This window comes from Crocodylus siamensis, chromosome 5 (assembly GCF_052110815.1).
Source record: "Crocodylus siamensis isolate JL-2025a chromosome 5, ASM5211081v1, whole genome shotgun sequence".
NCBI classification, from domain to species: Eukaryota; Metazoa; Chordata; order Crocodylia; family Crocodylidae; genus Crocodylus; species Crocodylus siamensis.
This window is the reverse complement of record NC_143399.1, coordinates 187,294,512-187,322,165: the sequence shown is the minus strand read 5'-3', so window position 1 is coordinate 187,322,165 and position 27,654 is coordinate 187,294,512. Positions and strand designations below refer to the sequence as shown.

Sequence of the window (27,654 nt, the reverse complement as noted above, 5' to 3'; positions counted from 1 at the left end):
AAGAGAATATGTCTCCTTCATGATGAGGAATATTTACTCTGATTTTCTTCAAATGTATTCCCACGGTGATAACCACCCATTTAAAATCTTTTTATCATTTTCAATTTAAATGTTTTATATTTACCTCATAAGCATCAGACGAATCTTGAACATCAAGTTGAACATCCTAAAGATCAAAAAAGTAAATATTAAGATATAATGCATTACATCTGCATTTTATTACAAAACTAAGATTGAGGCTGAACCACTCTGAGGGAATGTGGAGCCGCACGAACAGGCTGCGCAAACAGGCGCTCGAGTTAGTGCAGAGTTCGCGTGGGAGAGGGCGCGGGAGGGCACAAGACCCTGCCTGCGACCCCCCGCAGCCATAGCCAGCCCCAGCCGTAGCCAGCCTACCAGAGGCATGACACAGATGGGCACGCACCGCACCCCGAGGGTCCCCTCGGGCTCTACAGCCCCTCCACTGGGCACCTCAGAGACGGCCACCCTGACGGAGCCCATGGTTCCGGGCTCCACGCAGACGGAGCCCCTGGCTCTTGGCTGCAGGGGCTGCCTGTCCCTTTTTCAGGCTCTGGGGCCTGGGAGCATGGCCACCTCCCCTTGCGGGGTCTGCTCCCTACGGAGGTCTCTGGCGCGCCAGCTGGAGGAGCTCCAGGCCACAGTCCAGAGACTGCGTGCCATCAGGGACTGTGAGCAGGAGATAGACTCCTACTGCCAGGCCCTTCTCCCCTGGGAGCCGCAGGGGAGAGCTCTGTCTCCCTCCGTGACTAAGGAGGACTCTGGGACCTCCCGCTCTGCCCAGTCAGGGGCATGGACCAAGGTGGTCAAGGGCCCCAAGGCCCGCTGCACCAAGGCCCCTGCCCCGCCGGAGCTTAGCAACAGGTTCGCACCTCTTGCAGCCCCAGCAGAGCCCACGCAGTTGCCAGCTCCCGCAGGCAACGCAGGCTCGACCGCAGCTACTGGCCCCGCTCTCCCCAAGACAAAGCGTAAAGTGTTTGTTGTGGGAGACTCCATCCTGCGGGGCACTGAGGGGGCAATCTGCCGCCCCGACCCCTTAGCCCAGGAAGTCTGCTGCTTCCCGGGGGCCTGCATCCGAGACATTGCGGAGAGGATCCCACAGCTCCTCTGGCCCACAGACCACTACCCCATGCTCCTTATTCATGTGGGCACCAATGACACGGCTCGGAGCACCCCCAGCCAGGTCATGAGGCGCTACAGGGAGTTGGGAGTGGGGCTTAGGGGTCTGGGAGCTCAGGTGGTGTTTTCGTCAATCCTCCCAGTCTCGGGCTATGGGCTGAGGAGGGAGAGGAGAATCCACGCAGTGAACCAAAGACTGCGGCGCTGGTGTTATCGGGAAGGCTTTGGCTTCCATGACCGCAGCCCGCTCTTTGGAGAGAGAGGCAGCGAGCTGCTGGGAAGAGATGGCCTCCACCTCTCTCCCCTGGGGAGGAGGCTCTTCTCAGCCAGGCTGGCTGACCTGCTCCACCGGGCTTTAAACTAAGCCCGCTGGGGGATGGGGGGACTACTGCCACTGCTGGCCCGCTGAACGGCCCTTGCAAAGCCAGCGGACCAAGGCACTTAAGGGGGCACTTAAGGGAGCCCACCCCTGCCCCAGCCCTGGCACAATCTGTGGGCAAGGCAAGAGCCCCCAAGGGCACACTTGCCTGCCTGTACACTAATGCCAGGAGCCTGGGCAACAAGCAGGACGAACTTGTCCTCCTGCTCAGTGCAAAGAAATATGATGTCACTGGGATAACGGAGACCTGGTGGGACTCCACCCATGACTGGACCACGGGTATAGAGGGCTATACCCTATACAGGAGGGATCGTGTTGACAAAAGGGGCGGGGGTGTAGCTCTCTATGTGAAGGAAAGCTACATGTCCCTGCAAGCTGATGTTGGCGACCGGCATGGACAGCTAGAGACCCTCTGGGTAAAAATTCGTGGGGAATTCGGCACAGGGGACACAACGGTGGGAGTCTACTACAGACCTCCCACTCAAAGTCCTGAGCTTGACCAGGAGTTCGCCCGGGAACTGACTGAGGCCGCTTGCTCCAGGACCTTGGTTGTCATGGGTGACTTCAATTACCTGGACATCTCGTGGGAAGATCACTCAGCTAAATCTGAGCGGGCGCAAAGCTTTCTCTCGTGCGTGGATGACCTCTACCTGACTCAAGAAGTCTATGGGCCAACGAGAGGCAAAGCGCTGCTTGACCTGGTACTGGCTACAGGGGACGACCTAATCGGCGACCTAGTGATTGATGGGAAGTTGGGTGACAGCGACCACAAGCTGATCACCTTCACCATCTGCCGTAAAGCTGGCAAGTCAGTCAGCAACACAGAAGTCCTTGACTTCAGAAAAGCCGACTTTGACCAGCTCAAGAGGCTAGTCGGTCAGGCCCTCAGGGACCATGACCCCAGGGAGATGGGAGTTCAAGAAGAGTGGTTGCTTCTCAAGGAAGCGATCCGCAGTGCACAAGCTAAATCTATTCCAACACGGAGGAAAGGCAGCAAGAAGGCACACCAGCCCCCCTGGCTCTCCAGAGACCTAGCGGACCTACAGTGGCTAAAAAGGAAAGCCTACAAAGGATGAAGGACGGGATTCACCTCCAAGGAGGATTACTCCGCGCCAGTCCGGTCCTGCAGGGACCAAACCAGGAAAGCCAAGGCTGCAACTGAACTCCAACTAGCTTCAGGCATCAAGGACAACAAAAAGTCCTTTTTCAGATATGTGGGGAGCCAGAGGAAAAGCAAGGGCAATGTTGGACCCCTGCTAAACCAGATGGGGCAACTGACAACTGACGCCCAGGAAAAAGCCAACCTATTAAATAGATACTTTGAGTCAGTCTTTCATCAGTCACACGGGATGCCCATGCCTGCTATGGGACAGGGAGATCTGGGTGAGGGGGATCCCCTACCCTCCATCAATACTGACCTCGTGAAGGAACACCTTGGGAAGCTGGATACCTTCAAGTCAGCTGGCCCTGACAACCTGCACCCCAGGGTACTCAAGGAGCTGGCGAGCGTCATAGCCCAGCCCCTGGCACGGATCTTTGAAAACTCCTGGCGCTCTGGTGTAGTGCCCGAAGACTGGAAGAAGGCCAGTGTGGTGCCGATCTTCAAGAAAGGGAGGAGAGTGGATCCGGCTAACTACAGGCCCATTAGCCTGACTTCTATCCTGGGGAAGATCTTAGAAAAGCTTATTAAGGAGGCCATCCTTGAGGGACTGGCCCAGGCTAACATTCTAAGGGACAGCCAGCACGGGTTTATTGCGGGTAGGTCTTGTTTGACCAATCTCATTTCCTTCTATGACCAGGTGACCTATCACCTGGACAAGGGAGAAGAGATTGATGTCATATATCCTGACTTCAAAAAAGCTTTTGATCTGGTATCCCACGATCACCTCTTGGCCAAACTGCTCAGTTGTGGCCTTGGCTCCACCACGATCCGCTGGCTGGGAAATTGGCTTCGTGGTCGGACCCAGAGGGTTGTGATTGATGGCAGTCACTCATCATGGTGCCCTGTGACCAGTGGGGTCCCTCAAGGCTCTGTCCTGGGACCCATCCTGTTCAACATCTTCATTAACGATGTGGACATTGGAGTCAGGAGTGGACTGGCCAAGTTCGCCGATGACACCAAACTTTGGGGAAAAGCATCCACGCCAGAAGATAGGCGGGTGATCCAGGCTGACCTGGACAAGCTCAGCAAATGGGCAGACGAGAACCTGATGGTGTTTAACACCGAAAAATGCAAGGTTCTCCACCTTGGGAGGAAAAACCTGCAGCACCCTTATAGGCTTGGCAGTGCTACGTTGGTTAGCACTACAGAAGAAAAAGACTTAGGAGTCATCATTGACCACAAGATGAACATGAGCCTCCAATGCGATGCTGCGGCTAGTAAAGCGACCAAAATGCTGGCGTGCATCCATAGATGCTTCTCGAGCAAATCCCGGGACGTCATTCTCCCCTTGTACTCGGCCTTGGTGAGGCCGCAGCTGGAGTACTGCGTCCAGTTTTGGGCTCCACAATTCAAAAAGGATGTGGAGAAGCTTGAGAGAGTCCAGAGGAGAGCCATGCGGGTGATCAGAGGTCAGGAAAACAGATCTTACGATGACAGGCTGAGAGCCATGGGACTCTTTAGCCTGGAAAAGCGCAGGCTCAGGGGTGATCTGATGGCCACCTATAAGTTTATCAGGGGTGACCACCAGGATCTGGAGGAACGTCTGTTCACCAGAGCGCCCCAAGGGATGACGAGGTCGAACGGTCACAAACTCCTGCAAGACCGTTTCAGGCTGGACATAAGGAAGAATTTCTTTACTGTCCGAGCCCCCAAGGTCTGGAACAGTCTGCCAGCGGAGGTGGTTCAAGCACCTACATTGAACACCCTCAAGAGCAAATTGGATGCTTATCTTGCTGGGATCCTATGACCCCAGCTGACTTCCTGCCCTTTGGGCAGGGGGCTGGACTCGATGATCTCCCGAGGTCCCTTCCAGCCCTAATGTCTATGAAATCTATGAAATGTTTGATCTATGGTCACAAATAGAGCTGGTAGGTCATTTTTTTTATTTGAAAAAGTGCCAGTTCATTCCTGAAATCTTTCATTTCAAAGATGTAGTGACGCAACAAACTTTTGTTGAATATGAGGTAGGTATCTGGGGCAACCCAGCCTTATTCCCCAGAGCCAGGAATACTAAAAGTTGCAAGCTCTTATCTCACAGGCAGACAGACAAAACCAGGCAGAGACATTTTTGGACAAACTAGTGGGAGGAAAGAGGGTTGGAAAATTGAGTAAAGAAACTACTTCCTTCTTGATTCCTACTATGTTCAGGGAGAAAAAAAAGGGGGATTTATGTATTTTCTTTGCAAATAAGACTACATCAAAAATACATTACCATCTCTTAGACGTCTCTTAACAGAAAGATTTCAGTCTTGGCCAATATTTAAAAAATATTAATGCTGCATTAGTATCTGGCATGAGAAATACCAATGAGTATTTGTAATATGTGATTTGCTAATATGATGCACCCAAATAGTCAAATAAAGCCCATATAATCCACAACAAAAAATGACCATTGTTTAACACTTATCTCTTCTAAAAGATAAATCTTCAAAACTCAGAACATTACATTTTCCAGGCTGTCTATAGGGCAATAAACTATTCAATAAATCTAGAAATGTAAAGGGCAAATTTAGATTTGAAATAGTTCTGTATTAATTTACTATATGGTCTCTTTATAAATCTCAGTATATATTTTATTCCCCCTTGCTTGACAATAGTATAAATAGGAATATGTTAACTTGTTATTTGTTTTTAATTTTTGCTCATTTTGCCTGCTGCTTTGGGAGAATTAATCTAACATTGAAAAACAGTTCCACAGAAGGATCTGCATTTTATTTTTTCAACAACAAATTCAGACTAGATTCCTCACACTAAAGATGGTGGCATTGACTCCATTTGAGTTCTGACTGTCCTGTTATCACACAAAGAAAAATTAAATGCTAAATGTGTATGAATTAATGTATGTATGGAGGCTACTTCACCAAGTGACAATCCTGTAACTATCAATATTTCACTTGTTTTGAAGAAATGTTTGAGTACATAGAACCATATTCAAAATCAATTAAGTTTCTATTAGTAATTATGCCTAATAGTACTTGATCTCTGGCCTATAAACCAGATCCAGCCTGTGGAGCCATGTCATCTGGCCTCTGGGACTCCCCAAAGATCCAAAAATTAGCAGTGGAAAAGTAGTGGCAGTGTTAATTGCTGCTCCTCTGTTGCCAAGTTTTCAGTCATGTAGGAAACCCACCAGACAGGACAGTGTGATCCTGCACAAGGCCCAACCTAGGAGCACAGAATGGGGCAGCACTAGGCAGGATGCAGGCATACAAGACTCGATCTGGTAGCCCAAAGTGGAATCTAGGTACACATGACAGGATAGTGCGAGGTGAGATCTGGACCTGTAGGACCAGATCCAGGCAGTGTAAGATTAGACTGAGGACATGGGGCCTGGTCTGGATAGCATAGAGCTGGGTTCAGGCATGCAGATCTGGATCCATGTATGGATAGCTGGACTCAGGCAGCACAGGATCAGATCCACACACTGACCCTACAGATCCGGCCTGTTAATAGCACTTATGAAGCCTGCAAAATGAAAAGGTTGAGCACCACTAATTAAAACTATTTCCATCTCACCCAAAGTATCCAGGACCAAAACAGGATAAAAGATTGGTCATGTCTCCTGTAACTATTCTGTCACTTTTGAATTTGAGGGCTAGATTAGAGATGAATAGCATTGCTTTTGTTTAGAAAACTGTTCAATGTTATAATTTACCTATATATTTCTTTTTTAAACATAAGAATAATCATTGTACAGAACTAAAATATTTTCTTTTATAGATTATATTTGTTTTCATTTTTACCTGATAAACTTTGAGAGATTCTTGACTGTCTTCCCTCAAAACCTGGAAATTCAAAAAAAAATTAAAGATATCATATTAAACTATATTTGATTATTTGTTTATTGCAATAAGATTTATAATCAAAAGTATATTTAAATGTGATTGCTACTATTAGGTCCACTTACAAGATAAAGCAGGGGTATTGAAGATAAGGCCTATGGCCCAGATCCAGCCTACCATATGACCCCAGTCCGGGATCACCAGCTCTTCCTCTCCATGCTAGATCCAGTACTCATCGTGCTTACTCCTGGATCTGGCATGCCAGGTGAGACTCGGAGGGAGAGGTTCCACAGGTCCCTTGCATGCTGGATACAAATGCCCGTTCTAGCCAGTCCAGGACCTGCACTACATGTGGTGTCTGCACTGGACCAGTTGGAGCAGATGCCATGTGTGGCTTGTATCTGGCCAAAATGGGCACCACATGCAACTTAGTCCAGGACTGACCAGAACAAGCTCCGCTGGCACTGGATCCAGACTGTAGTGGGGGTGTTCCTTGGGGTTGGGTGCATACCGCTTATCTGTCCTGTGAACTGATTCTGCCAAATGAGTTTTACACCCCTGAGATAAATGGACTTATCAGTGAGAAAACTTAAATTGTGACTATTTCAAGATATTAACTGCAAGGTGAAACTGTCAGTTTATAGGTGTCCAATATGTAGGTGTCCAAAATCCTGTCTGTTTAATTTTAAGTCCCACCTTATTTATGTATTATGATAGACAACCTACAACCGCGACTCTGGAGAGGCATGAGGTCTCTCATTAAATGCATTGAGAGGAAACTCTGATATCTAATGTAACCTTCAGCCATTTCATTACTGATCTTTAAATTTGTGGGACTTTTCAAGTGTCCAGAATGGATGAGTTCACAATTTAGTCCAAAATAATTAGTGTGTATATAAAATAATAAATAATACTGTACCACCTCATCACTGACAGAGAGAACTGGAATAGGAATTTTATTATGTCCTGGAATGAAAGCTGTATATATCTTTTTTTGGCTCTCAGAAGCAGGTATTTTTCCAGTAGAAGAATCAGAAATGTGTTGAAATTCTTCAGTAACAGTACCAAGATCATCAGAAGATACTTCATGATAAGTCAAAGAGTCTTTAACAGAAACTGTGTCTTGAGGTTTTGCAGTTAAAGGTGATGCCAATGTATGCTTCTCAGATATGAATAAGGAAGGATCTTTCTTTTGGACACCAGATCTGACAGCAGCTGCAACTTGATTTTCCTTTGCATGGGAGACCAGTGGAGATGTTTTCTTTTCCCTTTCTGAAATCAGTGGGGGCAATTTTTCCCGCCTATCTAAAGACCTGGGTAATAACTGTTCTTCAGTCTTTGTGGAGTCTTCATGAAGTGACTTTTCTTGGTCTTCTGAAACGGCAGTGCTGTGGGTTTCTTTGCTTGTCCTTTAGGATTCAAAAAGGTAAAAGAAAGTATACTCTTATTTGAGAGATAAGAAATACATTGGGCAGTCAGTTAAATGGAGGCTTTCTTTCCAATAGATATATATTCAACAATATACTTCACTATCAGGATATGCAAGTACCATAGAAAAAGCATAGGCAGATTAGATGCCACTAAGATTAAACCTCTTTTTCTGGAGGCAGGAAGAGGTGATGTCAAAGATTAGATTAAATTCTATAGGAATGCTAAACAAAACAAACAACACTGAATTTAGAAGGTCCCTTATTCTATCTGACTGGAGGGGTTTTTTCCCTCCCTCATTCATCACCATGGTACCTATGAATTCTCAGGAAGTACTTCATATAAAGGAATACACCCTCATTACTGCTGAACTTTCCAATTATTTGGAAGAAAAGTGAAATTTCTTCATCAGTATCTAAAGAAGCAATGAGTAAAATATGACAGACTGGTTTGCTTTCCGTTCTTAGGTAGATTCAAAGACCTTTATGCCATGATTTAATCTGATTTACTGATTTTAATTAAACATAATCATTTAATGTATAACTGATGAACTTCCTTAACACTGAAGAACTATGTTGACCCTGCCTGAGAAGCAGAAGCCTTACACCTTGTTAGCTGTAAATCACATTTACTTCCCAAAATGTGCTAAATCTCATATATAGAAAGAGCCAATGGCTAATTGTCACATTAGAAAAAGAACATGCATTGTAAGGTGGGGCATTTTGACACCCTGCCTCAGTCCCTCATAAGGTATGTTTTTTAATGTCTATGCACAACACTTAAAACGTTATTATTGTTACCCTTGTACTTGTATTTTTAAGGAGAAAGGTAGATCACACAATAACAAAGAGATCATACAATCAAAGGAAAGCAAGACTGGAAGGGACCTCATGAGGTCATCTAGTCCAGCTCCCCGGTCAAGGAAAGTTCATCCCCGATTAAACCAGCCCAGCAAAGTATCTGTCTAACCTACTCTTGAAAACATCTCCAGGGATGGAGATGTTATGGCTTCTCTAAATTAAGGGTGTTTAACCCCCAGCCTGATCCTACTTGTGAAGCCACATCACGTGGCCTGCAGGGCTTCCTATGGGTCCCAAAGTTTGCCAGTAGGGAAGTGGTGGCAATGTCAATGATTATCCTCCTCCTGCCAAATTTCAGAGCCCATGGGGAGCCTGGCAGGCTGGACAGCATAGTTCCACATGCTAGACTAAGTGTGCAGGCCAAGGTGGCTTAGGACCCAATCTGTACAGTGCGAGACAGAATCATGAGGGGGTGACTCATACAGCCCATGGAGCCAGAAGGTTGTGCACCATTTCTCCAGATCATCTTTTCCAAAACTTGATCATCCTCACAGTCAGAAAATTCTTCCTAATTTCCAACCTTAATTTCTTCTCCTGTGGTTTGAAGACAATTGTGTCTGCTTCTGTCCACTACAGGCACAGTGAAGAGTCTTTCTCTATCCTTTTTATAATCTATCCCCAGCTCAAAACTGGGGACAGACTGGGGATTCTGATGGTGTACTGACCACCCCTGACTGAACTAGCTGAGTTGGCCTCAGAGCTGGTGTTGAGGATGCCCAGACTTATTACGCTGGGGGACTTCAACAGCCACACTGACGCCAGCTCTTTGGGGCTGGAGTAGGACTTCATGGTATCCATGTCAACCATGGAGCTACTCCATGTCCAGCCCATAAGGTAGGGCATACATTGAACCTTATGTTTTGCACCTACCTAGATCCAGGGGCTCCAATTATCAAGAAATGGTGTCAAGAAACCTCTGTCATATTTGAACCACTACCTCACAGAGGCACAGATCTCAGTACTCCATTGCCCCTGTTAGGGTGATGGACCAGCTAGGATGGTCCCCAGCTTTCCCTGGGGCAGAGGTTCGCAAACTGTGGGGGCAAGTTAAAAGGGGGCCACAAACTTCCCAGGGAGTATGTGTGGCGGTGGAGGGAAGTGGCACGCAGCAGCGGTGTGGAGTGGTGGATGGCAGGGGTGGCTGTCATGTGCGAGCTCCCCATCCCCCACCACCTAACACTCAGGGTCACGGTATCACAAAGTTTTAGAACCTCTGCCCTGGGGGATATTCTCATTAACCTTGATGGCTACTCTGCTGATGGCCTAGTCGATCTGTGGAATAGCATACTGACCTTGATCATAGACACAGCAGCACCTAGGCATCCATTCCTACCACTATGGCATCATAGGTCCGACTGGAATTTGGGGGAACTGGGGCAGGTTAAATGGAACGGTAGGAGCTGGAACACAGGTGGCTCTCAATTTATGCTAAAGCCAACTGACTGCAGCATATATCGTTCTTAAAGGACCATGGTATGGCAGTAATGGCAGTGAAGAAGCTTCTCTTCTCCACTGCCATTCCATTTGTAAAGTATTGTCCAGAAGAACTGCTCTGGGTGGTGAATCACATGGTTAATCCAGTTTGTCTCTGCCCAGAAACCAAGTCTTCATTCCACTGTGATGAATTTGCCACCTACTTTACAGTTAAAATCTCCCATGTCTGGCACAAATTGAGGACCACCACATTTGCTGCAGTCAGAGTTTGGGATTGAGGAAGCCCAGTTGCATCCTGTTTATATGGATCATTTTAAATTGCTTTCACTCACTGCTGTGGGGCATGGGCTTGGAGGAAATAGGGTGACCAGCTGTGAACATGGCTTTCCTGGCTTGTAAAAGCTAGCCATGGGAGACTAGGGACACTGCTGGCCGGAGTTTTCAATGCCTCCCATTGGAAGGGCAGGGTACTGGATGCTCTTAATTCTGAGATTCCCTACTCAAGAAGCCATCACTTGATGCTTACTCCCCATCCAGCTACTGTCCTGTCTCCAACCTTCCCTTTTTGGCAGTCATTGAACAGGTAGTCATTTAACTGCTCCAGGCACACCTGGATGCCTTTGGTTTCTTGGATCCTTGCCAGTCTGGCTTTCATTCTGGATACAGCATAGAGACCATGCATGTGGTCTCAGTTAATGATCTTTCAGTGGTCTTTGATAAGTTGACCCTGAGGTACCAAAAAAGCATTTAGCCTGGTGGGTACTTGTAGGACAGCTCTAAATTGGTTCTGCGCATTCACAGCCAGGAGGCTCCGGGTGATGGTGATGAGTAAGTGTTCATCATATCTCCACCCTCCTCACATAACCTTTCTTATGGACTCCTGCAAGGTTCCTGTGCTCCTGTTCAATGTATATATGAGGCCTTATTGTTAGAGGTGCACCAAAACAGATTTTTTGGGCCAGTACTGATGGCCAATCATTAACAAGCCATATCGGCAGATACTGATCCGATTGCCGATATGTAGCTTGGCAGTTGGCAGAGCAGTGTCCAGCTGGTAAGTCTATTGGGTGGGGAGGGGTGGGGGGAGAGAAGGGAAGGGAAGTGGGGAGCAGATTGAGGCCCTTACAGTGAGGAAAGAGGGGGGCTGGGCCAGGGCAGGCACTGTGTGGGCCATGGGATGGAGCCACAAGTGGCTCATCTGAAAAGGGTGTGAGGGGCAACTCCTGCCACTGTGTGCACCCCTGGGAGAGGCATGGGGGAGGTGTTCCCCAGATCTGTGCATGGGGTGAGGGCAGACTGCCGCTGAGGGCAACAAGGGGAGGCACTGGGGTCTTCCCGGCAGGGGCCTAGGCCAGGGCTGCGCTCGGGGTGGGAGGCAATGACACTGGGGGGTACACTGCAAGGAACTACGGGGGGACTAAGGTCATCCCAGAATTTGCCATAGTCCCCCTGAAACCCCCCTCCCAGCACCACTGCTGCCTGCCACCAGCGCAACCCTGGCACAACCCCCCATTGGGAAGAGCCTGGCACTGCTCCCAGCCCTGAGCTCACAGCAGATCTGGGGGGTACACGCCCTCTGTGCCTCCTCCACAAGTGTGCACAGCAGTGGGAGTTGCTCTCCCCCTTCCCCCCAGCACCTCCTGGACAAGCCTCTTGCAGCTCCACCCCATGCTCTGCCTCAGCCCCAACCCCACTCCTTCCCTCACCACAGGGGCCTCAATCTGCCCTGCCTCCCCAACCAGATGCTGCTATCTAAGCTGCTGAGTTGGCCATGTGCATGCTGCAGCTGTGTACACACACACAGTATTTATTGGCGATGTTATTGGCCACATCAGCCAAAAAAAGACCATTGCCGATAATGTCAGTTTTCTTTTTACTGATGCCGATAAGATATGGACTGATATATCAGTACACCTCTACTTATTGTGCTCCTGTTCAATGTATATATGAAGCCCCTGGGCAAAATTGTACAGAAGTTTGGAGTGAAGTGCCATCAAAATGTTCTGTTTTTCCTTCTCTTCTGACCCTGACCTTTGCATCTTAGTCTTTTCCCAGTGCCTAACTGCAGTTGGGGACTGGATGTGGGTGAACTAATTGAAAATAAATCCAGTATTCCTAGAGAAATGAGACTCATTTTTCTCTCTAAGATTCTATTTTTTCAGTCCTTTGCAAACCTACAGCTAAGATTATCTTCAAAGACATTTTCCGGAAGCTAGTCAATCTAGAATTCACTTCTAGACTCAGGTGTGATCTATTCAAGGAGGTAAGGGTATCCACACTGCTCAAATCAAAAGCAAGTCACATGAAGAAGTGTTAACTGGCCTTGAAGGTGTCATGAGTTGAGTCTCATCTTTGACAAGTTTAGGATGAGGTATCCTTCAGCCCAAATAATCAGGAAAATGTCAGAGAAATGGGGAAAGGAGAAAGAAGGCAGGAACTATCCTATATAATATTATTTTTAATTAGCATTAGTAGGTACAACTATATACAAAAGTCTCTATGCAGTGGTGTTGAGACATGGACCCTACAGAGATCAGTCTTGCAAATCACTGAAGAAGGAACTAAGTGGTAATTGGGTTATACACTTCATCTTTGATATGGAAACACAAGGACACTCACGGTACATGTGCAACCCTAATGGGGTATTTCTGGCCAAAATATTTTAATGTCAAGCCAATAGAATATACATGTGGATGACAGATAAATGGATAAGGACTCAATTACAAAAGGCCACATAATAACAAAATTCAGGGGTTGTTAGGTTAGTCTGAAAGTAGACCAGGGTGGCACTAAAGAGACTACCTGGTTCAGAGAGGCTTGAACAAACTTTATAATCAGATACCAGGATCCTTACAAAATTCAATATTTCTTGCATTTCAGTTAAAAATTAAAAGGACTCAATATGCATGTAATACACAAATCCTTGGCCTCCAACATGGGCCACAAGTATCAAGGAACAGAAGTGAGCTGAACATTTTGGGTACTGCAGACAAATAACCACAAAAAGTATTTCACTGTTCTCAATTCCTATGTTTATAACCCATAATAACTTCTGAAAACTTAAATAAAACTTTCAAACAGTTTAACTGTCAACTATTGCATCCTTGCTCTTCTCATCTATGTAAACAAGAGAGAGAGAAGATATTCTCCCACTTTAGGCCTCCATATATTTATATCAATTACACATTCAGAATACTTGCAGTAGTTATTTCAGTTCTATAAGAAAAAATAGGATTAAGTTTCACTACCTGTTTCTCACTAAACTTCCTTTTTTTGTTTCTGTGGCTTTTCTAGGTTTAGTAGATCTTTGGGGATCTAATTTCAAAGGCTGTAAAAAGCATAATAATTAGGACTGTTAATTGAGAATAATAAATTGGATAATGATTCACTTGGAAAATAAACAGTTTTGATTATTCATTGTATACCTCGACTGCTGAAAAAGCTATTTATTTCAACTTGCAGTTATTTATCATGTGCTAATAATATCCTAGGAGTGTATAAAGGCAAGTAGCAAGACAGTCCCTGGCTGGGAACTTAAAATATAAAAAGGGCAGAACATAATAAAAAAAAATACAGAAAAAATCATTTTAGCCAATTAAAACAATTATTGTTATTTTAGAGTTAACTACACTAATATTATTCAGGATATCAATCACTCAGAGAGCGCTGGGAGAAGAAAGCATGTTACACCATTAACTGAATGAACAGAAGTGCCAATATGTAGGCTAAGCAAAGTTGTACAGGAGCCTAAGGACAAAGATAAATTTAATATTGATGTGGTGAATAAAGGGAAACTGTGTTTTGAACAGTTTGGAGAGGAACAAATTGAGTAACTGTAATATTAGTAAGGTAAATAGCTAATGAAGGAGGAGATAACAAGTAACTGAATTAATATTTCAGCCCCTGAGGGAGTTTAAGGTCTCAAATTTCCAAAAACCCTAAATACTGTGAAGTAAGTTTTGGTGATCTTTTTAAATTCTTTTCTTTGTCCAATGCCATCACCAAGGATTTGAATAGAGAGGTTAAGTATAGAGTTGTCAATAAAAACAAAAGAGGAGGGAACAGAAGTGAAGAGATATCAGACTTGATCAGAAGGTCAGTTTTGATCTCCTAGAGGGTATGCCATACAACAAAGAAATAGACAAGTACTGGCAAAAGGTCATATATGCATCAAAAACAATGAAATGTTATAAGAACCCAGTTGAAATGTTATATGAGCCATGAGAAGATGCATTTGAAAACAGTCAAAGAGATTTAAAAATGAATCATAGAAGCATAGTGCTACAAAAGCCAGGGGACAAAGTGATTAGCAGTTGTATTTCAGTCTGCAAAAAGCTCAAGAAATCAGATGAGACCACTCCTACTCCTGAAGCTGTATTAAAATCCAAGACATCAGTGACCACTGGGAACCTGTGATTAGTCCAAGCCAGAAAACAGGAAAATACTGTTTGCAGGGCAAGCAGCAGAAGAGCTCAGTAAAGCGTGGTTTATAGTTTTTTGGTTTTGGATTGGCTGTTTTGTTTTTGGTAATAATGATAAAGATGATGGTAACAGCAAAGGAGGAAATCCCAACTTTATTGGGGATAATGAAGACAACCAGATATGTGAGCTTTTCAGAAGTTGACTGGACTCAAGAACTCAAGGACTCAAATATAGAAAAAGTATTAAATTAGTTTAAATAAATACCAAATATTATCTAAAGTTTGCATCCCCAGAAGGAGGTAAAATTTAGGAAGGGCCTGAAGTTTTACCTGGATAAGTAAGTACCTCCAAACAGGATATTAATAGAAAGCAGACAACTTTCAAGGAATGACAAAATGAATTGATCAAAGAGAGCTATATCCAGACTTCAAAAGTGCAGAAATAAAGTGAGACTGTCTAAAAAATATTTCTGTGCTGGATCTTGGAAAGTAACTGCAAGTTTCTTCAGTCACAAGAACATATAAGGAACTGGGAGAAAGAGAAAAAGTAGGGACAATATATATTCAGGATGGGGTGGAGATTAGGGATAATCCAAATAGGATTTAAATACCAAATTAACACTTTGCTTCAGTTTCCAGAGGAGGAGGAGAGAAGGAGGAGGAGGAGGAGAAAGGAAAGAAGGAGGACATGGGGAATTACAGACCAGTCACTCTGACTTTGATACCTGAAAAAAAAAATCATACAGCAGGTCCTCAAAAGTCTAGTGTGAAAAACCTAGAGGAGAACAAAGTGATCAGGAACAGCCAGCATAGATTCACCAAGACCAAGTCCTGCCTAACCAACCTCATTTCCTTCTGCAATAAGGTGACAGACACCGTGAATGAAGTAAAAGCAATAGGTGTCATACTATTGTTAATACTTGATATTAACAAGGCTTTTGAGATTGCCATGGGAGACAATCTCATCAATAAATTAAGGAAATGCAGACTAAAGTAAAGCACTGTAAGCTGGATACACAACAGGTTGAATCCGTGTGCACAACAGGTAGTCATCAATGGCAGTCTACTTGGGAGGAAAGCTCAAATGGGATTCTCCAAGCATCTGTCCTGGGTCCAGTTTTGACATCTGCATTAATGATTTGGATAATGGGACTGAGAGCAGGCTTAGCAATTATGTAGACGACACCAAGTGGATAGAGCTGCAGACATACTGGAGTTTAGGGACAGGATCCAGAATGACCTGGATAAACTAAAATAATAGTATGCAATCAATCAGATGCAGTTAAACAAGGTGAAGTGCAAAGTCCTACACCTGGGACAAAATAATTGCATGGACATATAGGGTGCCTACACACATGCGTGGAGCCTGCTCTGACAAGCCTGCTCTGACTTGATTAACTGAGTCTGCTGGAGCATGGAAACTGATGCACTCCAGCAGCCTTGCTTGTCCTATTTATCACCATCACTACACATCTCTGCACTGACAAAATGGCAGCAGTGCACTTTGAAATAAAACACATCCAATAAACTTTAGTTCAAAGTGCCCTGCCACCATTTTTTAAGTATAGGGATGTGCAACAATGCTTTTAATTAAAGCGCCCAGCACCATGTTTGGGAGCACATGTAAAAATGCCCATAAGGACTGGGGAATGACTGGTTAGAGTACTACAGAGAAGGACTCAAGGGTTACAGCAGGGGCAGGCAATAATTTTAGGCAATGGGCTGCTTACGGAGTTTTGGCAAGCCATCGAGGGCTGGGTGACAGGCAGCCAGGGGCAGATAAATGTTAATTTTCTAAATTTTTTAGGGGCCCCCTGGCCAGATAGAGAGGCCTGGCAGGCCAGATCCGGCCCACGGGCTGCATTTTGCCCACCCCTGGGTTACAGTAAACCACAAGCTGAATATGAGCCAACTGTGTGCTCTCATTGCAAAAAAAGCCAACAGCATACTAAACTGAATTATTAACAGGAGTGTTTCTTGCAAGTCAAGGGAAGTGATTCTTTCACTCTATTCAGAGCTGGTGGGGCCTCACCTGGAGTACTGTTTCCAGCTTTGGTTGCCACACTTCAAAAAGGATGTGGACAGATTGGAAACAATCCATCAGAGAGCAATAAACATTGTTGCCTAGGAAGTATGATTTATAAGGACAGGCTGGAAGCACTAGGATTATTTAATCTGGAAAAGTGTTTTCAAATACCTGAAAGAGGTATCTGACTTCCTTATAGAGGATGGAAATGGACTTTTCTCTGTTACTTTAGGGGACAGAACTAGGAGCAAATGAACTTAAGCTACAGCAGAGGAAATTTAGGTTGGAGATAAGGGGGTGTCACTTTCTGACAATGGAATTGGTCAAATATTGGAACAGGCTACCTAAAAAAGCTGTGGAATCTCCATCCTTGGAAATTTTCAAGAGCTTGGCTGGGATAATTTAGGGTGATTTTACCTTGAGTAGGGTGACAAGACTAGAATAACTTACAAGGTTGCTTCCAGCCCTAGTTTCCTCAGATCCTATAAGGATAATGATAAGTACCTAAGACAAATAAGGATAGAGTAAAAGGAAATTATTGTATCAGAGGTGGAAGCAAAATAGATCACTTACTGTGATGAAATCAGAAGAGAAGGTTAAATAAACTCCATCACAGGATAGTGAATGAATGGGCATTTCAAATTGTCCCTCCAGTATGCAAACAGTTTCAATTAACCTACAAATTCAGCAAAAGTACCCTGTGACTCAACAACAGCAAATGTAAAACTTCTCTTCACTGAAAATAGGGATAGAATGACAATCTTTATAGCTTCTCTCTCTAAGAGAATGGGGAAAGAAGCAGTTAAAACCAACAAGTGACAGATGGGCTAAAAGGAAAAGGTAGAAAAAAATAAAATTAAATAAGGCAATTTCAGTGACTTGTTCAAAAGAATAAGAATACAGTACTGAAGTGATGATGGATTTTTCCATTCTCCTTGAAGGAATTAGTAAGATTCTAAACCGAAAAGAATCCCAACAAATGTATATGCTAACCATTAGGACTAATCTGAAATTTCACTGTCTTCAAGGAGAATCTTTTTCTTGAAATCTATACTAAATTAAGCACTTTGTTTTCTGGAGCTGAATATGTACTTTTGAAAACTGTCCAGGAGGCAGGAATTTCAAAAGAACTGTCTGAAAAAGAGCAGCCTTTGAAAATGAAGAGAACATAAGGAGTCAAATAACAGCAAAGGAGGTACAACAAGAAAAAGAGGAGAGTAAGAAAAAGTTATAATTTGCAATCCTAACAAGTAATAAACGTGCTTTCATCAAAATAGTTTTGAAAAAGAGAACAAAAAAACAAAGCATGCTAACAAATAATAAATCTACAGAGTTATCATTGTTTTTCCAAGGACCATTCTAAGGTATCCATACATTTAACCTTTCAGCTAGAGTACATTTTTAAAAAATAGTGGAAGATTCCAATATATATATTTGGTTTATTCCACCACTCAGTTAGGAAAACCTATACCAGCAGGACCTTTTTTTTAAAGAATGAGGGAAAAAATCTGAAAAATTAAAGGGGTTGAAAAAGAAATAATACTTATTGCTAATAGAGTCCATTTAATTACCATCCTTGCACTATGAAAATAAGGTGGACTGTATTCTAATATTAATATTTTTTAAAAAGCCAAAAAGAAAAATATGATCGTTCTTACAACCTCTGATTTTCTTTTGCCATGGGCTTTCATTTCCTTTTCACTTGACCTTTCTGTGACTTGACTAGGTAACAAGGAGACTGACTCTTTGTCAGCTGGCCTCGTTGTATATTGTGCATTCTCATAGTCCTGTTGACCCAACCAATTTACTGGAGTCTCTTCTATAACAGGAAGTGATTCATAAGCTTTGTACAGGGGTTCTCTCTCCTGAACAAGGTTTTGCTCCCTTAATCCATTTGCTGGAATTTTATAATCTCTACATATTTCTCTATCAGAACCTTCTTTCTCAAGTTGAACATCTTTCAGTTGAGATGACAACAGAGTTTCTTGTATTTTCTTAGTGTCTGCTGAACTTCTTTTTCGAAATAATTCATTTCCAATTTGTTTCCCATTGTTAACTGTTGATAATCTCTGTTCTGGCTTATCAGCTTCATTAATAGATTTTCTTCTTGAACCTGCATTATATTCTCCTTTGCCTTTAGATTTTGTTGGTTTTTTCCCCTTTTTTGATAAATCTTTATAATTCATCTTCACATCACTGTTAGCATCCTCATTACCACCCTCTACCTTTGCATATGAGAAGTGTGCATCTTGAATAGGGGCAGGTGCTGCTGGTTTTGAGAGCTGCTTGCTAGTGTTTTCAGTTTCCTGTTCAAAACCAATATTTACAGTAGAGTAAGTGTTGTGCTTTAGGCTTTAATTGAACAAAGAATATAAGCACTTGCAGGGCTAGATCCAGCCAGGGTGCCGTAGCATGGTTCCACCTCCCTTCTGGACTGGACTGTGCCACAGAAGCCTCTAAAGACTTTTCTGAAGTCCCCAAAGCAAGTGAGAATTCCCCACTGCCTTCCTCTCCATGGTCAGATGCATGTCCCTTCCCCTCCCTTCCCCTGCCTCCCTTTCCCCACCTGCTGCTGCTTTCCCCACTGTCCCAGGGGTGGGAGAAGCTTCAGAGTTGCTCCTGCCTGCTCCAGCCAGCCTGCCTGGAGGCTGAGCTCAGCTAGGACAGCCATAAAAGTAACGGGTACTGGGGATACCCCCTCCCCACACCTGCTCCTGGGGAGACCTGGTAAGTCAGGGAAACCTACCCCCTGCTGTACCAGCTGAGCCCAGCCGCAGCACAGCCTGGCTGGAATGGGCAGGAATATCTTTGAAGCTTCCCCCACTCCCAGACAGCAAGGAAAGCAGCAGCAGTGAGTGAGGGAAGGGGGCAAAGGATGGGAAGAGGACATGCCTATGAGCTGGGATGGGTTGGGGGGGTGGGGATTCTTAGCTGTTTTGGGGACTTCAAAAAGTCCCTGGAGGCTCCCACTGCGTGGCCTACCTGCATGGGGGCAGGAGGAGGGAGGAAGGGGAGAGCCAGAAATGGCATGCAGCCACTTCTGCAGGATGGGTTTCTGCTTCCAAACCCCACTTTGTCAAATCCTGGATCCACCACTGAGCACTTGTTAAAAATGCTTAAGTGCTTACAAGTTTAAAAGTAGTTTAAGGTTAAAGGAAGATACAGGGTTTAACTCTCATATAGAACTAATTAATATTACTGAATTAAAATTATGAAACAATTACTTAGAGATTTTCAAAGAATGGGCTGAAAACAGACTGCAAATTATGTTTCACCCAAAGGCATAATTCATCCTATTCTGAAATCCATTACGATGAAATCCATTATGATTAATATATAAAAAGCAAAAACCTATGTTCACACAATATTAGAACTTGCACATTAAAATAAAAACAGGAAATGAAAAAAAAATCTATAGAAAAAGTTCTCCATATCGCATTATGTAGTATGGTTATTCTGATTTTTAAATATGTACTTTATTTTTTATAAAATGTATAACATTAAATAACAGGATCCACACTGTGATCAAATTAATATTGCTTTACATATCATAACTTTTTATTTTAGCTGCAAATCTTTAATGGTGCATTAACATTAATCTTTTTTTTTTTTAACAGGCTGTAGCAGGTCAGACCCTGGGGATGGCCATGCCACGCTCAGTGGCTGTCTGGATCCTGCCTTACTCACCCCCTCTGGCCTCTCAGGGTCCTACACCGTCGTCTCGCCTACCGTGCCTTGATGTTAAAGTAAAGTAGGGAGGCTGCCCTCAGACGGCAGTGACCTCGGGATGCTATTTCTGCTCTGGCTGTACAGTTCCTCTGTCTCCAGGGTATTGACTTGGAGGGGCTCCCCCTGGACCTCAACGCAGACTTGGCCATTGGGCCTTAAATCTTTGTCCAAGCTTCAGCTTTCTGGCTTTGGCCCTCTTGCTGTAGATGAGTCCCTTGGCCCCAATCTTTCCCCCTCAGGGTCTAGCTTGTGCCCTCAATCTTTGGGGCTTCAGGCCCTCCTCACAGGGTCTGGGCCTGCACCCACAGTCTTTTTGTTGCATGTTCTGATCCTTGGTTTGCAGCCTGGTCCTCCCGCAATGATAGCAATGCACCCGAGGGGCTGCCTGTAGCCTCTAAGCCTCCCCTTTCAGCTGCTCCCAGTTTTTTGGTATCAAATGTGAGCACAAGTCTAAACCACAACTGCTTCCAAAATAAATCCTTTATCCCAGCCTGGGGCTGTCACACCATGGTAACAAATGATCATATAACCAAAATAACTTATCCTCAGTGTAACTTATCCTCAATGTCTGGTGCTACTGGGCTTCCTTGTAGTCCTCCCAGGGTTTGGAGCTCCCCTGACTGGGCCGGCCAGGCTCTTCCCTGCTCCCCCTCCAGCCATGGTCTGGAGCTCCTCTGCTCTGGCAGGTCAAAGCCAACCTCCCTCCTTGGCTGTGATCCTAGCCTTATGAAGCTTGTAGCTACCCACTGGGTCATCTGATCCACCACTTCCACTATCAGTCACTGGCCTGACTGAGTTGTCTACACCTGGGGCAAGCAGCCATTTTTCTTCAAAGGCTCTCTGCTCCTACTAGTCCCTTCAAGGACTAGTCCCCCCTTCAAACCTGCAGGTTGCTCCCTGGTTCTCTTTCTTCTTCCATAATGGGGTAGGAGCCCCACTACATAGGCTTATTCATAATAAAAATAATTTTTAATTCCATTCACCTGAAAATATGCTGTGCAAGATTACCAGCACAGAAACTAGGTTCCTCTTTCCCCCCTGGAAAACTCAGAACAGATCATTAAGGATTTTAGTATCTTCCAGGATTTCTCGTCTTCACTTCCCAGTACAAAAAAGTGTGTCCCCCACAACCAAGAAAAAAATTAATAATAGGAAATCAAAACAAAAAATGGACAAGAAAGCAAAGGTAAAGCAATATGCTCAACCCTCCCCACCTCATTCTCTGCATCTGTGAAAGGTGAAATTTCTTCCTTCATCTGACCTGATATCTAACTGCCACAGGCACACTTTCAGAACTTCTTTCCCTGAAACATTTGTTACATTAGCAACTTTAAGAGAATTAATACCAGATTAAAAGAACTACTGGTCTGAACCGATATGGCAGTGTTTATGTTTAAAGATATGTTTATGTGCCCATCAAAATTGTTGCTAAATAGTTTTTAATTATTGTACACCAAGTGCTGCAGGGGGCACCAATGTAAACAGAAAAGGAAACAAAAAAGGACTAACAAAACAAATTTCACAGCTATTTCTAGGATAGCCATCAACAGTAATAATATAAACTGATCACTTTACAAGAATATTGTACACATATTTTTCTATCTCCGTACCTTTAAAGCTTTCTGTAACTTTTCCTCAAGGCTTTTCTTCTCTCTTTCAAGAACTTGAAGGCATTCCTATGATACATGAAGAAAATTTAAGATCTTGTGATTTTTTTCACTCTTATCTTCTGAATCTATGACATCAGCCCTGGATTTCTTTCATATTTGGCAACTAGCATCAGAGTTAAGTCACCTGATTTCTTTTCTTCTGATCATAATGCAATGATAACAGATTTCTTGTCTGAATAACAACTACAGATATTTTCCACTAAATAAAGTTATTTTATAACAATTACAATAATTGCAATTTACCCTATTTATTCAAATACCACATGCATCTTTTAAAAAATTAAATTAGCTATCCAAGATTGGGTTGTATGTATAAGTCAGAAAGTTGATTTTTGTGTTGGAATGAAATCATGGGAATATCTAATTGGCTGCCATGAGCTGTGCTCTCTTCCTTTCCCTTCTCAGCTACATGGAGGAGAGGTAGAATCTGCTGTTCAGATTCATATTCTCTTGCAAACTAAGCAACTCAGACTTTAACTGTCATAGCTGCTGCTGAATTGCAACAGAGTTAAAGCTGGACATGGAGCTTGCAAAGAAAGAGTAAATAAATCAGAACAGTATATACTGTCCAAACTCCATGCGGCTTCATTCCTCTATGACTGAAACAATGTTTTTTTTCTTCATTCTGCCTTCAAAAAGGCTTGACTTATTTGGAGATGTGTGGTATGTATGAAAATGCAATATTTACCACTGGTCTGAAGCACTGAGTCATATTCTAATATTTACCTTAAATAGTTGTCGTACTACAGTGCATATGACATGCTCCACTAGAGAATGTAAATTTATTTATTCTAATTAAATTAGAATAAATAGCAGACCATGTTTTTTTGTGTAACAAGTAATTATGGTGCTACAGAAGGGACGATCAATCTTGCAGTTAATGTATTCAATCTGTTTTTACATTTTCTAAATACCTTCCTGCCTTGAGTAGGGGGCTGACTAGATGAACTTGTGAGGTCCTTTTGAGTTCTACTTGCCTATGATTCTGTGAACCTGGGCAAGTCACTTAACTATTCTGTCTGTTTTTCTATCTATAAAATAGGATAACATTTTCCTATCTCTAAGACCATAGCAAAATTAAATTTGTTACTGTTTGCCAGGTGTTCAAACACTATGGTGCTACTCAACAGCCAAGTTATGAGCAGGGAGTCTGGTTTTCCCTGATAAAACCCCCCCAAAAATTCTCTGCTAAAAACACCAAACTCCATGATTAAAATTAAAACTCCCCACCCCAGCCCTGCCAGTGCCTCTCACCCCCCACCCCCAGTACTGTTGGCATCTCTCACTTTGCCCCCCAAACCCCCAGACCCCTGGCCCTGCTTATGCTGCTTACTCACCCCCACAGCCTGTTGGTGCCCCTTGCCCCCCACCCACAGCCCCCTGCAGCCCTGCCCCTCCATCTGCCGGGGCTACGGGGCCTAACACAAAGTATGTCTTTTTCTGCCAGAAATGTGAGGAGTCAACGGCCAAGAGTGCATTGTTACCAGTCACCAGTACCACATGCAATTAAATTATAGCGCTGGATAAGTGCTAAAATCACCAGTAACAGAAGAGCTGATACCATTATAAGTAACAACCTTAACAGTATCACACACTTGATAACGGTAATCAACAGTACTAATGTGGAGTGCATGTATGAATATGGACCAGAAAGCAGCACCCAGATAGTTTTAGTATGACATTTTGGTTGAGATATGATGGCCAGAGAAGTCATGGGTGTGTAAAGGACAATTGCAATAAGCCTGGCTAGGAGGTAGGCTTTTTTCACTCCTCATGTCCCCAGAGTATATGTACGCTTGAAGTGGCAATAGACTGATATATTATCATCTGCAGAGAACAGGATTTAAATTCAGATTCACAACACAGAGTGCTGCATTAGACACCTACCCTTGGACTCTCAGGAGCTTTTAAAGAGGAAGCCAAGGTGAAGATCAATGGCTTCCCTCTCTCCCTCAGGATCTTATGGGAAGGAAGTCCCTCATCCGAGGATAAAGGATAAACTGGATAATTGGACAAATTGTCCAAAAATCAATCAAATTCTAAACACTACTCTAGTCCCACATACCATTTTATCAATACTGCATGCAATATGTTACCTGAGCTTTAAGTAAATCTTCTTTCATTTTCTGATTTTCACTCTGTTTTTTAGCCTGAGATGAAACTTGCTTTGGTTTTCTGTAATTGATCAAACACTTTCACATTAACAAGGTCTAATGGTAGAACTATGGAGACCGTAAACAATATAAGTTTTGTTAACATGTTCTTCACATAGAAAAGCACAAACTTCAATGTCATTCTTCTTATCCAAATTTATAAAACTGCTTTTCAAATTACTGCCCTTTTTACCAAAGCAAGTATAATTCCATGCCATTCAAGCAGACAAAAGAAAGATTATTACCGAGTACTAAAGAATGAATTTTTTTGGTACAGACCCATATTTCTGGGATACATACGTCCCTAAAACAAAAGCTCAAAACTCTTTAGGAGCATCCACTTGAGCCATACACATGCCCACTGGCATAAGCATTCAAACTGACAGTTCATAAAGAAAACACAACTAATTTTCAGTTTCTTCCTCCACAAAATAGTATCAACATAAGATTCTAAAAAGTGCTAACAAAGAATGGGAAGGGTACATCCATAAATAGAGTGAACCTTCACGTGCTTTCTTTATGAATTCTGACTTCTGTAACATTAACTAGTCACACAAAATTCAAAAGGACAACGGGTCTGAAGAACATAGCTTTCATGAATTAGCAGAGACAGGTCCAGGAAGGGGTTTATGGGCACACTCAACCCCCCTTTTCATTCTTGCTCCACTGAAAGTTTAAAACAAACTGTCCAGCAGTAAGAGCCACAATTCAAATTAAGCCAAACTGAGGGAGTCAGCTGACTTCATGGCTCACAGATCTACTGGATTTCTCCTAGTCTCTTCACTCCGTAAGCATTAACAACCCTTGATCTTCCTCTATTCAAGCTAGCCTTTTTTTAGTTATATTGTCTGCTTTATACTCCTAGCAATATCTCTCTGCTCACTCCCCAGCAAGTCCAATAAAGGTGAACTCCTACCTAAAAACTTGTACTGGGTGGTTTTGTTCCTAGGAGATTCAAACCACAGCAAATCAGAGAGAGAGAATGGAGGGGCATAGTTAAAAGCAAGCTGATTTGTGCAATGGCACAGAAGAGGCAGGAGGGAGTTGCAAAGGTCAGTCAAAGAGATAAATTACTGCAACAACCCTTTCTTGTATTATTCACTGCAGCAGATGATAGAAGCTGTACCAGTGGTACAACCAGGCCTACATAAAGCTGGCAAGGGTGGATGAGTGCAGCTGATCTCCTACGTAGAGGCATTGCCACTGGCTTCATGAAGAAAGTCCTCCCCCAACCCAAACTGCTTTTTTCTGCATATTGAGGGTAGAGGGAAGAGGCCAGTTGTGGGCATGCAGTGAGAAGAAAGGGAGCACTACTAGTTAAAGCCCTGCTCCCACTTGCTCCATGGCTGGGGGCTGTCAGAGGTAAGGGGAACTGTTTGGAGCTTGTAGTCTTGTTTGGGAGTGGTTTTGAGGGAAAGATGCTGTCAGGGGCCACACAAGGGACTGTAGGGGAGCAGTCATGGGCATCAAGAAAATTTTAGGGGTGAGGGGGTAACTGCGTGGTAGAGGGATCTGGGGTGAGATGGGGCTGGGGTTTTACAGGGGTAGGGATGTGTATGGGGCAGATGGAGTTTAGAACTGAGGGGTATGGTGGTACTGGGGGGAGAGGAGAGTAAAATGGGGTAGGAACAAGAGGGACTGTGGGAGAAAGGGGCCCAGGGACTGCAGTGAGGTTTGAATGTTCAAAGGAGGGCTAAATGCAGTATAAGGGGAGATGGTGAGCGGTCAGGGAACCTGAGGCAAGATGGGAACATGTCTGTGTAAGGTGCAGTGGATTCATGGAGGGAGTGACAGGGATAATGGGGTCTGATGGGTTTGTGGCATGATGGGGTGGGAGCTGAGTATGGAGATATGTGGGATAACAGAAGACAGAGTGGAACCAGGGGGCATTTGAGGTGGCAGTGGCAATGCACAGAAAGCACTGAGGGGCATTTTGGAGTTGTGGTGGAGTGTCTGGCAGACCCACGTGTCAAGACACAGGGAGCATTTCTGTCTGTGGCCAGGCTTGAGGGTGACATCAAGTACCTGCCCCGCTCTAGAGCCTATAGACTGCCACCTGACAGGCTGTTATATTTATTTTTGCTTAGGTCACATATAGCCCCTAGTCTATTAATAAGGTTTCTAGTTTCTTTTTAACTGAAGAAAAATATGCACTGTGTTATGGGATGATGCACCTCATCACCTGCACCTCCTTTTCAAAATCCTAGGTATATCCATGTGAATTACATATCAGATCTAGTCACTCATTCACATGGTATGCAATACTGTAACTAGAACTTCAGGAAGTTTCATGTCTCCTGAGTGAAATGATATCACAGAAATGTTGTGGAACTGCTCTAGTGCTAATATGTGTTCCAAGACTTTCAGGTGCAAAGACACTCATCATAGTTGAAGTAAGCAAATAAGACTGATGCTTTTGGACTATATAACCTACAGAACTTCTAGAGATATCATTAGTTTTATCTTTTAAATTCCTAGACTATGCAACCTGACTTTTTCTGAGAAAGTGAGTTTTTGGAGAAATTGCCAGCCCGTCTCCTTATATTAAAATAGGAGCACAGAATCAGTATCTAAATGAGTGTGGGGGGAACCAATGAAATAACTAACTGACACCTAAATCCTAATTCTGTTTTGTTCTTACCCTCCTGTTTGAATTTTTGCCATTGCTGCTTCAAGAGTCTCACTTTCAGAAGGTTGCAAGAATGCTGAAATCTTCTTTCTAAGTTCTGGCATTATTTTTTCCTTCTGTAAAGTGTAATGCATTAAAATCAATATAATAGTAACTATTCTTTTCCAGCAAAGAGTAGCATATTACATTGCAAATATATTGGTAATATAAACCAAAAAACTGCCTAAAATGCTAAACAAACTCTGCCCTTATCAAGTCTTTTACTAGACGGATGGATAGAAGAAAGGAATACCCAATTGAACGTACATTTGAGACAGAAATAACTAGAAGCATCAGATGGCTGCCAGAGATTGATGAGAACCACCACTTTTGACACTCATTTGTTGCGTTTTGCACAACCTTTGTGACAAGAACAGGGAGGATGCATATATGAGGAGATAACCAGACTTGCTGGGGATTAAAGACAGCCAGAGAGAAAACCTCTATGAAATTTTGCTACAACTTGGAAACGGAGTCAGAGATGCATAGGTTAATGTGCATATGCCATGACACAAAGTCATTACCAAGCTTTAAATGGGGATTTTAGCACACATTATGTGGGGATTTTAATATAGCTTGTATCTGAATTTTAATACAGTGAGTTCCAAGGTGGTTGTTTTTATTAACTATTTAATGAACTGGTAGAGAAGAATTTGGCACTTTCATGAATTGTCTGGATACATAACAATAGATTTCACAGATTTTTAGGGTTGGAAGGGACCTCGGAAGACCATTGAGTCTGACCTCCTGCCCCTGGGCAGGAAAGAGTGCTGGTGTCAGATGACCCCAGCCAGGTGTTTGTCCA

The 27,654-nt window shown here is 43.6% G+C and overlaps 1 protein-coding gene across 1 annotated transcript in view; it reads right to left on the bottom strand.

Annotated features, from left to right (window-relative positions):
* CCDC7 (coiled-coil domain containing 7) overlaps positions 1 to 27,654 on the bottom strand; it is a 178,256-nt gene that overhangs the window by 95,511 nt on the left and 55,091 nt on the right. The window contains exons 15-22 of the mRNA XM_090047535.1: positions 26,823 to 26,926; positions 24,125 to 24,203; positions 21,969 to 22,034; positions 18,288 to 18,935; positions 13,431 to 13,510; positions 7,383 to 7,869; positions 6,422 to 6,463; positions 125 to 166 (exon numbers count right to left, since the gene is read on the bottom strand). Of these exons, the coding sequence (XP_089903661.1) occupies positions 125 to 166; positions 6,422 to 6,463; positions 7,383 to 7,869; positions 13,431 to 13,510; positions 18,288 to 18,935; positions 21,969 to 22,034; positions 24,125 to 24,203; positions 26,823 to 26,926 (1,548 nt within the window). The remainder of the gene's footprint in view (positions 1 to 124; positions 167 to 6,421; positions 6,464 to 7,382; positions 7,870 to 13,430; positions 13,511 to 18,287; positions 18,936 to 21,968; positions 22,035 to 24,124; positions 24,204 to 26,822; positions 26,927 to 27,654) is intronic.